Here is a 16,876-nt window from a genome sequence, read left to right on the forward strand (position 1 = left end):
ATAAACTTGCAAGAATCGTTTTTTTTCTTATAGAGAAAAAAGTAAATCAAAAAACGAAACGGAGGTCTGACATTTGTGTTACCATTCCAATATTGCATACAGAAAAAACAGACAGATAGAAAGACAAACAGACATACAGACAGAGAGAAAAACATACAGACATACAAACAGAAAGACAAACAGACAGTCAGACATACATACAGAAAAAGACAGACAGATAGAGAAAGACAAACAGACATACAGACAGTAAAAAATAGACAGACAGACATACAAACATATAGACATACATACAGAAAAACAATGAGACTGACAGACAGAAAAACAAACAGACATAGAGACAGAAAAACAAACAGACATAGAGACAGAAAAACAAACAGACATACACACAGAAAAAAGACAGACAGACAGAGAAAGACAAACAGACATACAGACAGAAAAAAAAACAGACAGACAGACATATATTACTAGTCATCCCTGTCAACAGAGAAACTCCTCCAGAGGGAGGGTGGGAGGGGAGGGTGGGGCCTCCACACTCACAACACAGGAACCTGCTGGCTCCCCTGGCCCCCACCCCCTCAACATCCAGCTCATCTCCGTCCCCTGTGGAGGGTGGCATAGCCCCCCCACCACCTCCCCTTTCCTCATCCAAGTACAAGCATAACTCCTGAAAATATAGATAACATTTAAAATCGGAAAATTAATAAGTAACTTTACAAAGTGTCTCAATAATCAGCCATGTGACGTCATAAAAGTTAGTGATTATCCATCTCTTTTTTAGGGATTTTTTTTCTCCTATTAACTCCCTTATTTATATGACGTCACATGGCTGATTTTTGAGACACTTTTTAAAGTTACATTAATAAAGAATAAGACAAATTATTAATCAGGAATCTTAAGGGATAAGACAATGGATTATAAATTGATGTATACCCCCAATAATGATATACAAAAATATAATAAAATCATTGTACTAACTAATTGTAATAAAATTTTAGTACTAACATATTAAGATGTATTATGGTAATATTAGTATTAATAAAACTTTGGGTAGCACTTTAATTTACAGTCCAATGTCCCAACCCTCCCTCAATCTGATTAATATAAATTTCTTTTATAATGATAAGATTCATATTTTTGATTAACTATTAAGGGGTAAATATTATCGCATATTTTGGATAAATTTTACGTTATAAAAAATAGGGATCTACAGGGATAAGACAATGGCTAATAAATTAATGTACATCCCCAATGATGGTACACAACATTCTCTATCGTAAGATTAGTGGTTCAAACTTTTTAACACTCAACTTAATAAACCAACCAATCAAAAAAGTCCCCAAATTTATTAAGACAACGAATAACAAAACGTTATTATAAAACTTTGGGGACTAGTTCTCTGATATAAAAAATACTATTTATGTCTAATAAAAGTAAGAAAAGCAAAAATATTTAACTATAATACAGTAATAACAAAGAAAATGACAAAATAATGTTAATAAACATAAACACCCCTGAAAATATTTCCAATATGAGTATTTAATAAAATCTGTCCATCTTACAAAATTTCTCTATCTCACAACCAGGGAGAGAGGGGAAATTGTATTGTATATTATACTGGTACCCAAAGTTTAGTAAATATATTCTCTCACTCCTAAACTTAAACACTTTGGGTACTTGTAGTGTGTAAAATTTCCAAACCATAAATCTAAATATACACAAGGGATAACTATGTTTATAATAAATGTGTATGTACATATGGATCTATAGGGATAAGACAATGGCCGATATATTGATACATCTCCAATGATGATTCTCAAAACTACCTTCCCTTTAGATTAAAATTAGTGGTTGACACATTCAACTTAATAAATTTAACCAATTAATATTCTCTAAAGTCCCTAAAGTTATTAAGCTACCAAATAAGAAAACGTTATTATAAAATTTTGGGGACTAGTGTAATAAACAGCCCATTGTCCCCTCTCTCTGGTATGTACATTATTTATTTTTAATTGTCTTATCCCTTGAGATTCCTGCTGACAACTGATTTGAGTGGTTTCCAAGAAATATATGATACACTATCACAGTAACTGTAGGTTAATAATCTACTGTAATACTCTAATATTTAATAGCTATAGGATCTTTAGGTTTTAAGTTAACCCTTCAAAATTGATAAGTTTTTACAATAATGAAAATTACACATAATAGCAAAAATTAAAAATAAAAAGAATTATATAAATTAGTTTTCAGTATGGCTTGGAAACCGATTAATAACCGCTGGATTATAATCGGTTCTACGCCATACTGAAAAATCCTGTATCGTAACGTATTATATCTAGTTTTCTGCGAATATAAAAATGTGCAAACAGTCTTATGCCTTAAGATCCCTATACAAATAAATATTTTGGTATGTTTGATAATAAAAATTTTTGGCAATATTATAGAAATACAAAAATAAAAATTCTTACAGAAATCAGATTTAACAATGGATACAGAATATACGTGGATATTATGACAGGGGAAATTTTTTTTGTAAATTCTAGGTTGCTAACATGGACATCCCTTATTGGTCAGTTCGTTCATCAAGTGGGAGGAAAGGGAATAGGGTTGATGGAGGGTATCGTTATTTTAGCCAGCTGTGAGCATCGTTTCTTTAGAGTACATGATAATCTGGAGCAACATCCAAGAAATAATATATCCATTGATTTAACTCATTCCATCTAGGTCAAAATTAAGTGTTTATATAGAAATGCTATCAAATAAAATAATGAATTATTGGTTTGATTTACAAATAAACAAAATTACCCTAATGTAGGTTGAAAATATTAGTCGGAAAGTTTGAATTAAAAATAATTTTACCCCAAAACTATTTTATTTTTACCAAAATAGGACAGTGAAGTGTAATACAGTGAAAATATATGTTTTTAAAAGCATTGTCTATAAAACAATAATGAGGTTTGATGGCACTCTTTATTTAAAGAATTAAGTTCTTTAGACTGCATGATATAGTGTAAAAAATCTGCCATTTGTTGCTTATGATTAGAGGAGGGAGGGGGTGTAAATATTAATTAATCTAACATTGTCCCCTCCATCCCAATTACCTCAATATCAACTCATTTAAACAAACATCCATCAAAATTGTCAGGGATATGGCGGGATAAGACAATGGATGATAAATTAATGTACACCTAAAATATTGATCAACAAATTCACCCCTTTTCTAGATTTACAATAATAACCCAAATTTTCAAACAAACGTAAAATTTAGGGTGCTTATTAAACTTTGGATACCAGTATAATTTACAGTCCCCAATGTCCCCTCCCACCCTAAGCATTTAACCCAACATCAATCATAAACTTAACATTCAAATATTGAAAATTAAGCCGGGGGATGGAGGAAAAAATACACAAAAATTGACAAAGATTATTAAGATTAGAATGTTGTTTTTTTCATTTTGGGGGCTTTTTTAGTTGATGCAAGGAGGAAGGGGACATTGGACTATAAATTATACTTATAATTAAATTTGTATAAACACATTATCCTATTCGTTAGCTACAAAAGATTGAAGAAATTAAGATTGTTTGATCAATAATATAGGCTTTAAACTTTTTAATACCAATGAAAATTGATTTACAGACATACTGGAAAATCATGTATTGTATTGCATTACAGACAATTTTCCAAGAATAATAAAATAGAAAACTGTCTATAACAGGATTCGATAAATATTTATTCTATATTTTTATTCTATGAAAAAGATAGTAAATTTTTGTCCTAATTATGTGATGGGAGTGTTTTAGTGTTCTTCCTTTAAAATCAAAGTGTTCAAAAAATACAGTTTAAATTAAATTTTCCATTTTTGGGTAGCTTCACAGGGGAACCTGATTGGTGTTAGGATGTTAGATTTCTAAATTAAAGTTTAGCAGTTTAGATAACTGGATTTATTATTACTTGGATCTTACACCAAATTACCTCCCCTACTGAACGAACTGACCAATAAATGAAATAATAAAAATAATATCCCTTATTATATAGTGAATGAGCTTTAATTATTTTGCTGTTTTCAGAAAAGTTTTGTAAAAAAAAGATGCCTGAAAGCATTTTAGAATTATGATTGAACAGTATGGATGCTAACTTTTTTTAGACAGACACACCTTTTTCAAGGATACAAGTGCTAGGATGTGCGTCTGTTTGCAGAGATCTATAGGGATAAGACCATGGCTGATAAATTGATATTCATCCCAAATGATAATAGAAAAAGATTACCCTTCTAGTTATTAAAAATAGTGGTTGAATCGTTTGGACACTCAACTTTTGAAATAACCAATTAAAATTCATTGAAGGTCTCTAAAATGACTTGACAAACAAGTATCAATAGGTTTTAGGCTATTTTTCTGCATGTTTATATATATTTTTTCCGAGGATATCTTTAATATCTCTAAATTTTGTTGCATATCTAATTATAAAATTTGACCTTTGAGAGGTAGCTTTGTATATTGGTTATGTGAAGGTTTTAGGCTATTATTGAGAATATGTAAATCTTTTTTTGTTTAATTGATTTGAGATTTATGGTTAAGGTGGCTGATATATAGCAAAGCCTTGTAATAGTGAAATACAGGTTTTTGACTATTTTTGGTTAAAAAACGTTTTTAATCGTTTAAATAATTCATAAGAATGGACAATTTTTTTTAACTTCTACAACAAATGTTTATAATATATAATTATCCTATTCATCTGATTTTTGTAAGAATTATTCTTTGGACAACAAGGTACAGTATTATAAACGAAACATGTATTTACATCTTTGAACTTTTTAAAACTTGTTTAAGAGTGGCTGCAAGTACTTTTGCGAAAGAAAAAAAATTGCGCCTTAATGCGATAATAATTCTGTTTGTTTAGGAATGACAAACATATTTTATTTTCCGTAGATAATAGACAAATTTTAGACTGTTACACTTTTTAAAATTTGTCAGTAAAACTACTAAAGACCCAGCGATCTAAAGGTATAAGGCAATGATCAATAAATTGATAAACACCCCCAATGATGATACACATAATTTCCCCTTTTGTAGATTACAATTAGTGGTTGAAACGTTTTGACACTCAACTGAATTAACCAACCAAAAAAAGAATCAGTAAAAGTCCCCAAAGTTGTTGAGCCAAAGAATAAGACAACGTTATAATAAAACTCTGGGGACTAGTGTAATAAATAGCCAATTGTCCCCTCCCTTCCTGGTAATGAACACTTTTTTGTAATCACTATAATCGACTTAAGTTGTTAGAATTGCATATGGCTTTGATTTTAGGGAGGGGACATTGGACTGTTAATTATACTGGTCCCCAAAGTTTAATAAACATATTCTACCCTTAGTTGGCTTCAAAACTTTGGTTATTTACTTTAAATAAACAGTGTCCAAACTTTTCAACCAATATTATTAATCTATAGAAGAGATAATTTTGTTTATCAACATTAAGGATGTATATTAATTGATTGCTCATTGTCTTATCCCTTAAGATCCTTTGATAAGTATGTCTAAACTAACTCTAATGAAACATAGAAAGTTGTTTTTAATCCTTCAGCATTAAATCAAATAAAGTGAAAATTAATTATCGTCATTTTTAGGGTTATTAAACATTTTTCCAAGTATGGCTTCCAAACAGATTAATATCCGCTGGATTAGAACCAGTTTTCAGTCACACTGAATAATCATGTATAGCATCGTAGTACAGAAAAATTTCCACTAGTATTGTCTTATCCCTTAAGAAACCTAATGAAGGCACAAATATATCAGCCAGTACCACTTTTACATATAGTTATTAGAGTCGATTAAAAATCCATTTAAAGTTGAAATTATTGGTTAAATGAAAACCAACCGATTAAAATAAAAGTACCCAAAGTTTCTGAGCTTATAAAGAAGGAAAAACAACTTTTTAATAAAACTTTGGGTACCAGTGCAATTTACAGACCTATGTCCACTCCGTCCCTGATAAAATATTTATTACTAGCGGCTACGCCCCTAGAGGCCTCTAGGGGCACTTGAGGAGGAGAGAGTCGAATTTGATAATTCAATTTCTTATTTTAGATTTTAAAAGAATAAGTTAAAAAATATTTTACGTTTGATGTTTGTTTTTCGTTGAACTCTCTTTCTAAAATTGGGAAATTTTAAAAAAAATTATTTTCTCTAGGGAGGGTGGTGGTACCCTCCCCCAAAATAGTTATAAACCTTCCTGGGACTTATGAGAATCTACCCTGTTAAGGAGAACCCGATCGGTTCAGCGGTTAGCGAGATCCTTCGGTACACACAGACATACAGACACACAGACATCCTGTTACTTTAGTATAAGGATTGTTTTTTTTCAAAGCATTTTTCTTTGAGGTAACCCAAAAATTGTCCAAACGAGGGAAAATCTGTCAATAATTTTTGCCGAAGGCGCTTTTTTTATCAAGCAAAGCTTATCTACAAATAAACCCTAAAAGTCCATTAATTTTGATAGAATCTTTCTATTTTGTAGGATGATTTTTGTAATAGTCAGATTTAAGGCATAAAACATAATAGGGCTTCGCTTTTATGGATGTTGTCATCCTTGTTTTAATATGATAACAAAAGCAATATCCCAATAACCTTTAGAAAGTTTAGTAGCAAATCTTTTGGACTATATTACATAGTTTTTCATAATGTGAATTATTAAAATTTTAAACGTATTTTCACAAAATGATTGTTGGTCCCTAAGTTGAACACTGTAATAGTGTCTGACTGATTATGACGTAACAAAAAAAATTAGCCAATGAGAGGCCGTTATTGACCAATATGGTAAAATTTTTTTGTTACGTCATAATCAGTCAGACACTATTACTGTGCTCCCCTAAGTTGTAAAGCCAACGAATAAGAAAACGTTATCAATTACCTAAACAGTCTCTTCTCTCTCTCTGGGGATTAACTATCTATTAAAAATAAAAATGGGGGGTTTTACATTAGGACCTAATCAACCCAAAATGATATTGCAGCTTAAAAAACAGTTTTCTAATTTGGTTTACACAAACCATTTAATGTTAACAATACATTTGACAGCTTTGGTAGCTAGTATCTATCTTTCTATCTATCTGTCTGTTTTCTACCTAATTATGATAGCTTGGGTAGCTACTAACTATCTTTCTATGTATTAATCTATTTAATGTTAACAATATATTTGACAGCTTGGGTAGCTAGTATCTATCTTTCTATCTAGCTGTCTGTTTTCTACCCAATTATGACAGTTTGGGTATATAGCTACTATCTATCTTTCTATCTATATATCTAAAAATATATCAAGTAGCTTTAATGTTAACAGTAGATATGAGACAGTTTTGCAACTAATATCTATCTATTTAATAGGATCTAATTTTCTATCCTCTAAAAACTAATGTAGTAGATAAAAACACAATTTTTGAGGTAGATCTAAGAGGTAGTATAACTATCTATAGATAAAGATAGGTATACCTAAGTACATACTTCTAAGTAATATGGAAAGATAAATAGATTAAATATAGATAGTTAACGGCCTATTTTTAAGCCTGCCATAAAAAGACAATGATTTGTTTATTTTGCGCCAGGGATCTCCCAGGATAAGACAATTGACAATATGTACATTTCCAATGATGATAAACAGAATTAATGGTTGAAAATTTGGACGCTAATAGTCTGGAACCAATCAATAATAGTACCCGAAGTTTTGGGCTATACTGGCTATACAAGTTTGGGTACCAGTAATTTTTTTAGTCAAATGTACCCTCCCTCCCTGATTTTACCCTAAATGGAAAGAATCAAAAATTTCTTGACATGTAAAGTAAAAGATTTTCATCTTTTAATTGTCATCTAGAGCGCAGCTACTTTATAACAAAATATGTTCACATGTCCGTCCGTAAGTCAAAGTAACATACACACTTTCGCAGAAAATGACCCAAGACTTATATATGAAATAAAATAGCATAAAACCATCCCGGAACCTTTGTAAAGCTTTCCCTACAACGTAGATCTCAATTATTTAGTGTTTTATGAGATCTAAAAAGATAAACTACCAAACAGTTTTCAAACGGTTTTGGACAATGGACATTTCATATTATAGAGTAGCTGCTACCCGGAAAAAATAAGTTAATTTTTGGTAACTTTTCCTATTTTGTTTAACTTTTAAACAGATGGCTTTTTTTCTAAAAAAAAACTATGTACGGAAAGTAATTGAACTGATGAAAAATAAATAAACATACTTAAAATTCTAAGATTTTATGGTTAAATTATAATGCTAGCAATTTGGATATTCTTAAAAAGCAAAGTTGCATTGCATAAAAATTTAGGAAAGTTGAAATATTTTGTAACACCCTTATATATATACTTAAAAAATAAAAATTGCAACATAGAAAATTTTTACACATTTTTAGCAAGACTTATTTTAAATTAAATTCAAAGTTTTAATTTTTAGAGTAGCGTTATCAATCCGTTTGCCCAAATAAAATCATTTACCAGAAAAATGGTTTTCTAACGGTATAATTATAAACTATTAATTATCTCAAATTAATTAAAATTTTTAAGGATAAAAAACACCTAGGAGATAAGACAATAGAAAATAAAATGATGTACAACCGTAATTATGTTAAACAAAAATACCACTTCTATAGATTAAAATTATTAATTAAAATGAAAGATAATGTTTATAAAACTTTGGGTACCAGTATAATTTACAGTCTAATATCCCCTTCCTGACTATTCAACTAAGACAAGAAAATAAATGAATGCATATCCCCAATAGTGATGATAAACAAAACCAACCCCTTTGTAGATTACACAACTAAGTTCAAAAGGTTTAAATACTGTTAATTTGGAGCAACCAATCACGAGTTAATAAAAGTACCTAAATGAATAAATAAGAAGTAAAGAAAAAGTCACCTTGAGTTCTAAATTGTCTTTAACCAAAGCTTGCTGCTTCCCGTCTAGATCCCTAAAATTATGAGAAAAGTTAGTTTAAAAGTTAGTTAGTTAGTCTGTCTGCCCGTCTGTCTGTCCGTCTGTCTGTCCGTCTGTCTGTCCGTTTGTATTTCCGTCTGTTAGTCTGTCTGTCTGTCCTTAACTTAGGTAAAGTAAGTCATACTAAACGACTAAATACTAGCAATCCATCTATCTATTTATATCATAATCTATCAATTTATCCATCTATCTAAACATATCATAATCTATCTAAATATTCATCTTATAAACAACTCATCTTTTTAAAAATCTATACATCTGTCTATCTATTCATTCATACATCTATTTATCTGTCCATACGTCTATATATGTATATGTCTATCTATCTATACATTCATTCATAGTTCTATCTATATGTCCATCCGTCTGTCCATCTATCTATCTATCTATCCATTCAATTTTATTTCAATTATCAGTCCATCCGTCTGTCCATCTTTCTATCTATTCATTCATATTTCTATATATTAATCCAACCGTCTGTCCATCTATCTAACTAACTATTGATTCATATTTCTATCTATCAGTCTATCCGTCTGTCCATCTATCTATCTATCCCCCTAGCATGCTGTTTTTCATCAAAATGTGCGAAAAAGTTCGCAAAAAAAACTATCTTCTCAATTTAATTTCACAGCTTGGAAATTATTACACTCCAGAGTTCTAAAGGGATAGAACAGTGGCCGATAAATTGATATACATCCCCAATGACGATACGTAACAAAGATGACCCGTTTGTAGATTAAAATTAGTGGTTGAAACGCTTAGACACAATGTATTTAATGAATCAAACTTCAATAAAAGTTTCAAATGTTGTATAGCCAACGAATAAGAAAATTTTTGGGGACTAGTGTAATAAACATACCAATGTTTCCTCCTTCCCTGATTACATTCCATCTTTTCATACATATCATAAGTGTTTTCATAAAAAGACCAATTTTTGACCCCTAAAATATCCAAAATTGTTGCTTATTTTGAAGAAAATCATATATTTTCACCTTTTTATTGTGTGTATAGTTTTTTTTTCTTCGTAATAACTCGACGAATGCAATAAAGTAAAGCAGTTGTGAAAGTTTTAGACTATTTTATATTGTATTATATCAATAATAGGTCAAATACTACAATAGTTATTTATCGCATCGTATTATAGACAGCTTTCCGCATATATTTAAATGAAAAATTTTAAGATAAAAACAGTTTTGTTAGCAACGAGGAAAAGAAGGCCCAGGACCTGTAAGTAAGGAGTTTCTTAGCTATAGACAAACGTATAGACTTCCTATTTTTTTGCTATGATGAATTTTAAAGCAACAATGTAGGAATACCATATATGTTGAAAATGTATTCATTCTTTCAGTTTTTCGTCTCTCCCCTTTCCTTATGCACCAAAAAATGCAGATTAAGGGTAGAGTTGGGTAATTTTCCTATGGACATTAAAATCTAGTTTGAGTACTGAAGCACCTTGCTAACCACTGAACCGATATGGTACACCCTTAGTAGGTTCTAATTTGCTCTTATTTGGGTGAGGGTACCACCACCCTCCCAAGAGAAGTCGACCTTAGAAAAAGTCGCCTAGATGCTGCAAGTTTCACTTCTTTTTTATAATAAACCAAAGAATGTGAAAAAATAACATGTTAATTTAATGTCTTTCATTTTTTTCAATTATACAAAACATTAAAATTTAAAACTTTTTTCGGTAGAAATTGTAATTGAATCTCAGAAAGTCGCCTTTCTATTTAAATTTTATTGTATTCTAACTGTCTAACTAACAATCTTGCTGTCTTTCTGTTTATCAATTTCATATTTATCAATCGATCCAGCAAATCATCCATCTATCAATCAATCTATCCATAGAACAATTTACTAATCTGTCAATCTATCCATCTTTGTTTCTATCTAGGTATTTATCTACCTATCTATTCATCTATATATCTATTGATATATTTATATCTTATCTTCTATCAACCTATTTATCCATCCTACTTTATATCCAACTTTCTATATTTATCTTCCCATCTGTCTATCCATCTATATGTATATCCATTATCTATACAAATATGCATCCATATATATATACATCTATTAATTCATTTGTCTATATTTTTGTCTATACATCCTTCTAACAATTAAATAAACTTTCTATCATAATAAATGTTTACCTCAATTTAGTTTGATAATTGGAGACCTCTTGCCGCATAACTGACGCGGTATATCTGCCAAACCGCTGCCATTCGCGGGCCAGTTTGCGACCCTTCTGGCGGTCGTCGTCCAGGAAGCAGCACAGGTCTCGCAGCTCCTAGATAGATAGATAGTTAGGGAGATGGAGGGGTGAATAGATAGGTGGATGGATGCACAAATAAATAGATAAATATGTATACATAGATAGATAGTAAGATACATAGTTAGAAAGATAGTTGGATGTATAGATAGATTAATAGATAATTAGTTAGATAGATAGATAGATAAACATATAGATAGTTAGTTAGATAGATAGATAGATAAACACATAGATAATTAGTTAGATAGATAGATATATAAACAGATAGATGATTAGTTAGATAGATAGATAGATACACGCATAGATAAATAGATAGATAGACACATAGATAAATATATATATAGTTAGATAAATAGATGAATGGATAGATAAATAAATATAACGTTATATAGGTAAGAAACATATAGAGTTTGATAAATAGATTTTAAAAAACTTAATTACATCAACTTATGTTATAGCATATAAACCAAATAAACAAATAGGTCATTTAAAAAGAAATTAAAACGACCATTTTATTATCAAAACAAAAAAAATTTTAAAGCAGCTATTTTAATAGAACTAAGACAATTATATCCATTAGTAGCTTATAAAACAATACATTTGAAATATTAATAAATTTTGATTGGTTGTTTCATTAAGTTGATTGTCCAAACGTTTCAACCACTTATTATAATCTACAGAATGGGTAATTTTGAGATGTAGTTCAATTTATCGGCCATTGTCTTATCCCTTAAGATCCGTGAAATGGATTTGCATCTATTTGAATCATAGCATGCTGTTACTGTTATAAACAAAGGAAAACATAGTGATGATTAAAAATTAACTCCAATGTTCCCTCCCCAATTATGATACACAAAATTACCCCTTCAGTATATTTAAGAAACGTCTGAACACTCAACTTAATGAGTCAACCAATCAAATTGACTAAATTCCCCCAAGTTGTTAAACCAACAAATAAGAAAACGTTATAATAAAACTTTTGGTACTAGTATAATAAACAACCCATTGTCCCTTCTCTCTCTCTGGTATTTAATACTAAAATCATGCTCTTAGGATTTAAAAACAGAGAAAGTAAAATAAATTTAAGATAGACAGATATCTTATTACATAAACAAAATTTTGTCTTTTCAGCTAAAATAAAGATTCCCCCTTTCCACCCCCTTTACCCCAACCTCACCCTCCTAGTAGATGAATAAACTGACCAATAAATAAGGTCTATATAAGTCATAATGAAGAATATAATAAAGAGGGCTAAAACCTTGCGGGGGCTCAGAAAACCCTAACTAAGCCAATGCAGATACCACAAATTTGCACATTTAGTTATCTTCCATTGAATAATCGCTGTATATGATGCAGAAACCCAGAAACCACTCTTAAAGATAAAAATCTTAGTTGTAAAGTTTTGATAGTGTAAACCCACAAATTAAATATTCGTCGCCAATGTTTCAAAGCTAACGAATAAAGTAACGTGTCTGAAAACTTTGTGTACCAGTAAATTTTTGTTCCAATGTAACCTCCCTACAAGGAAAAGCCTTAACCTGACCTTGTGTTAAAAATATTACTAAACTGCAATCTTTTATGGACATATTTTACACAGGGAGGGAGGGAACATTGGACTGTAAATTAAACTAGTACTCAAAGTTTTATAAACACGTTTTCTTATTGGCAGGCTTGAAAACTTTAGGTATGAATTAATTTGCAGTGTCCCAACAAATTATTGTTATCTACAAAGGGGGTAATTTTGTTTAACATCATTGGGGTTGCATTAGTTTACTTTTCATTGTCTTATCCCTTTAAGTCCCTGCATTTTACATCCTATGTTGTAAGACATACAGACCAACAAATATATTTATTTAGCGTAGCAAAGCTATACTACAATTTTGTGTAGTTTTGTAAGTCAGTTGGTTTAGAGGATTCTAAAAAGGTCAGAGGGGAGGGGAGATTGGCATGTTAGTTACATTGGTTCCCAAAGTTTTAGAAACATGTTCTTTTATTTGTTGGCTCATTAGAGTAAAACACTAGAGGGAGAAAGGGTTAAATAACTGTATCTACCCATCACAACCACCTTGTGCAACCTTTCTATTGGGTCATTGAAAATCAACCAATGGTGTCGTTTTTTTAACACAGCCAAGTAGCAGAAATTTATTTAGAAGCAAACGAAAGAGGTATTTGAAAAATAAAGCGAGGTAGTTGTCTGTATATATGTACATCTATACTATTGATCTGTTGTAGCAGTATCCAAACTTTTCCTTCAATAATTCTAAACTACAAAAGGGGGTAATTTTGTTTATCATAATTGGGGTTGTACATCAATTTAATATCCATTGTCTCATCCCTTAACATCCCTGGTAGTTTTAGTTTTTTTTTACTAGGAGCTCTGTTTCCGAAGGGGATGAAAAAATAGCCTAAAACCAACCCAAGACTTTTAAATAAATATGGCAACATTGTTGAAACACTGCTACGCTCATTGTGCAAATATTTCGCGCAACTTTTGCGAACTTTTTGCGTGCAAAGTTGCAATATCATTGAATTTTTTAAACTTAGGGGCTAAATTATTATAGTATAGGGTATACAAATTTTTAAAATAAAAACAGCCAATTATAATTTTAAAACTATAAAGTAAACTATATTATAGTAAGGATAAAAACTTATATTTTTGATGTTTAAAATAAATACAGTAAACTTATTCTTAACAATCTTTGAAAAACAAAAAGACAGACATATATTGTAGCTTATTATAAAAAACTAGCAGATAAGCTTCAGAGCCTAAAAATAGTCTAAAACCACCCCAGGAGAAAAGTTTATAAAATCATAGCTTAAAACCATCATGGGATCTTAACCAACTTACAAATAAAAAACCTTACTACTTTATATATTATGATAAGTATGGAATAAAATAAAAAAATATATATAATTCATATAAATTCAACAAAATTTAAGAAAAAAGATAAATAGTAAAAAAGTATGAAGGAATCAGGATTTAGGGAGGTAGGGGACATTGGACTGTAAATTATACTAGTTTTATAACCATGGAATTTTATTCGTTGGCTTAAAAACTTTGGGTAATTTTATTAAATTGTTATTGGTGGGTTCCAACTAATGATTATAATATACATGTTGTTTATTATATATCATTTAGGATGGACATCAATTTATCGTCCATGACTTATCCTTGGAAGAATCAAAATATATAATAAGGACCACACTTTTTGTTAAGTTTCTTATTAAGCATAAATTGCATAACTTCTTTATTTATTTTCATACTCAATGACAATTAACAAAATTACCTATTATGTAGCTCAAAATTACTTCTTCTGGAGATTAATATTAATGATAAAATCAAATAAAAGTAACAAAGTTTTTAATGCAATTAAAGAGATATTAAATAAAAAAACTTTGGTTACCAGTATAATACAAACCCCCATACAAAATAAATTTTATAGGGAGGGGGGGGGGGGGGATGGATGAAATATGTTTTATATTCCCCTTAATGGGGGGGGGGGATTAACAAACTCTTCCCCACCCTTCCGAAGATTTTAAGATGGTATTTATTATCATTATAATGTGGGTTTACTATTTAACTTTCATTTTAACAAGATTTTTAAAAATGGATCTTTCTTCAAAACAGCTAAAAATCTAACTTCATCAGGTAGTTTTTTATTAAACCATGATTGTTTGGTTTACTAGCATTGTCCAAACTTTTCAATCAATAATTTACTCTAAAACTTTGATTTATTAACATTGGGGGTTTACATCAATTTCTTTGAGAATCGAACCCGACACTCTCTAGACAAAAAGATAAACGTGTTGTTTTAAATAAACACCGATTAAAGCGCTCATAGGCTTAACTTTTATGACATCTATAAATTAGAAAATCTTCACATACAAGATAATATGACGTCCAATCACTTCTGCAAATGAAACACATTATAAAAATAGACTTTTCTCTTTAAAAATGAGATCTGAAGTGATTATACAATGGATGATAAATTTATATAATCCTCAAACAAAATTGCCCATTCTGTCGCTTTAAATTACTGGTTGAAATAATTGTGCAACCAAAATTTTAACCAACCAATCATGATTCAATAAAAGTATTTTATACAATAAAAAAAACTGAACTTCTTTGTATTTTAGCGACTATAAACCTAGGGATCTATGGCCGATAAATTAATGTATTCACAATGATGAATGATGATACACAAAATTACCCTTCCTGTAGGTTACAATTAATAGTTGAAACATTTATACTAAATGAACCAACCAATCAAAATTCAATAAAAGTCACCAGGTTGTTAAACTAACGAATAAGAAAAAAGTTAACATAAGACTTTGGGGACAAGTATAATAAACAGCCCAATATCCCCTACCTTCCTGCCTTAAACCTGATGTGTTAATTTGCGGAAAGCAATGCACCCCAGATGTTTCAAAGGGGAATCAAAGTCTTATGTATTTGCTTTATATATCAGCCATGGATCTTAAGGGATAAGACAGTGGATGATATTTATCCAATATATGGTAAAACTTAATATAATGTCCAAACTTTTCAACCAATAAATTTTTTCAACAGAAAGGACAGTATCATAATTTGAGGTGTCAATCAATTTATCATTCATTGTCTTATCCCTTAATATCCCTGCTTATTTACAGAAATTCCTTTAGGGCTATTAGTAACCCTAAATTTTTATTGGCGCTATAAAACTATTAACTACATACCCAAACTATTTAATTTACTAACAGCCATTTGGTTTGTTATCAAATAACTTTTACCACTTTCCCTTATAAAAAGGTTAAAAGAGGTCTGATTTAATGGATATAGAATATACATAAATATTATGACAGGAGAAAATTAGTGGTCAATTTAGATTGATAATATGGACTTCATTTATTAGACAGTTCGTTCATACAGTATGAGAGGAGGGGATAGGGTAAAGGGAGTAAATGGGGGGTATCGATATTTTATCCTGCTGCGAATATTACTTTATTAAAGCACATGAAAATGAACATCCACGTAATAATATATCTATTTCTGTTTATTTATTTTTCTTTAAAGTATTTTAATAAAAAACGATGGAGGTCCATATTTTAGGGAAGCATCACAAAGGTCCTGGGATAGTTACAGGCTTTTTTATTGTCCTACCTCATAATGCTAGAGGCGCAACTGTAGTTTTCTACTGTTTTATACTGAATTTATATTAACATACATTTAAAAGGTCCAAACGATCGAATAGCTTTAATTTTAGAAAAGCATAACTTTTAAAAATCTCAAATCAAATTTGAAATCTGAAAAAAGTATATGACAGCCATGCTTAAAATATCAAAAAGAAAACAAGAATATGCTTAATATTATCTTCATAAGTAGCGGAGCTATGAAAAAAAAATAAAATGGTACCCATCTGGCTGATAGTCTTTTGGGTACTTTAAATAAAATCTTCATTGCATAGTTGAAACGAGCATTGTCTAAAATTTTATATTATGCAAAGGGTAATTTTGTTACTCATCATTGAGAGTGTGCATCAGTTTATTGTCCATTGTCTTATCCCTTAAGATCACAGATTAATAACTGTTATTTACTAAGTATATTTGCGATAACTTTTATTTAATAGATTCTTC

General features: G+C 30.1%; 1 protein-coding gene across 1 annotated transcript in view; it reads right to left on the reverse strand.

Annotated features, from left to right (window-relative positions):
- The window catches only part of Ccdc85 (coiled-coil domain-containing protein 85), a 74,267-nt gene that overhangs the window by 47,617 nt on the left and 9,774 nt on the right, over positions 1-16,876 (reverse strand). The window contains exons 4-6 of the mRNA XM_080171145.1: positions 11,145-11,281; positions 8,917-8,968; positions 466-664 (exon numbers count right to left, since the gene is read on the reverse strand). Coding sequence (XP_080027271.1) covers positions 466-664; positions 8,917-8,968; positions 11,145-11,281 — 388 coding nt within the window. The remainder of the gene's footprint in view (positions 1-465; positions 665-8,916; positions 8,969-11,144; positions 11,282-16,876) is intronic.

Source organism: Acartia tonsa, chromosome 9, assembly GCF_053477335.1.
Source record: "Acartia tonsa isolate MP-2025a chromosome 9, ASM5347733v1, whole genome shotgun sequence".
NCBI lineage: Eukaryota > Metazoa > Arthropoda > Copepoda > Calanoida > Acartiidae > Acartia > Acartia tonsa.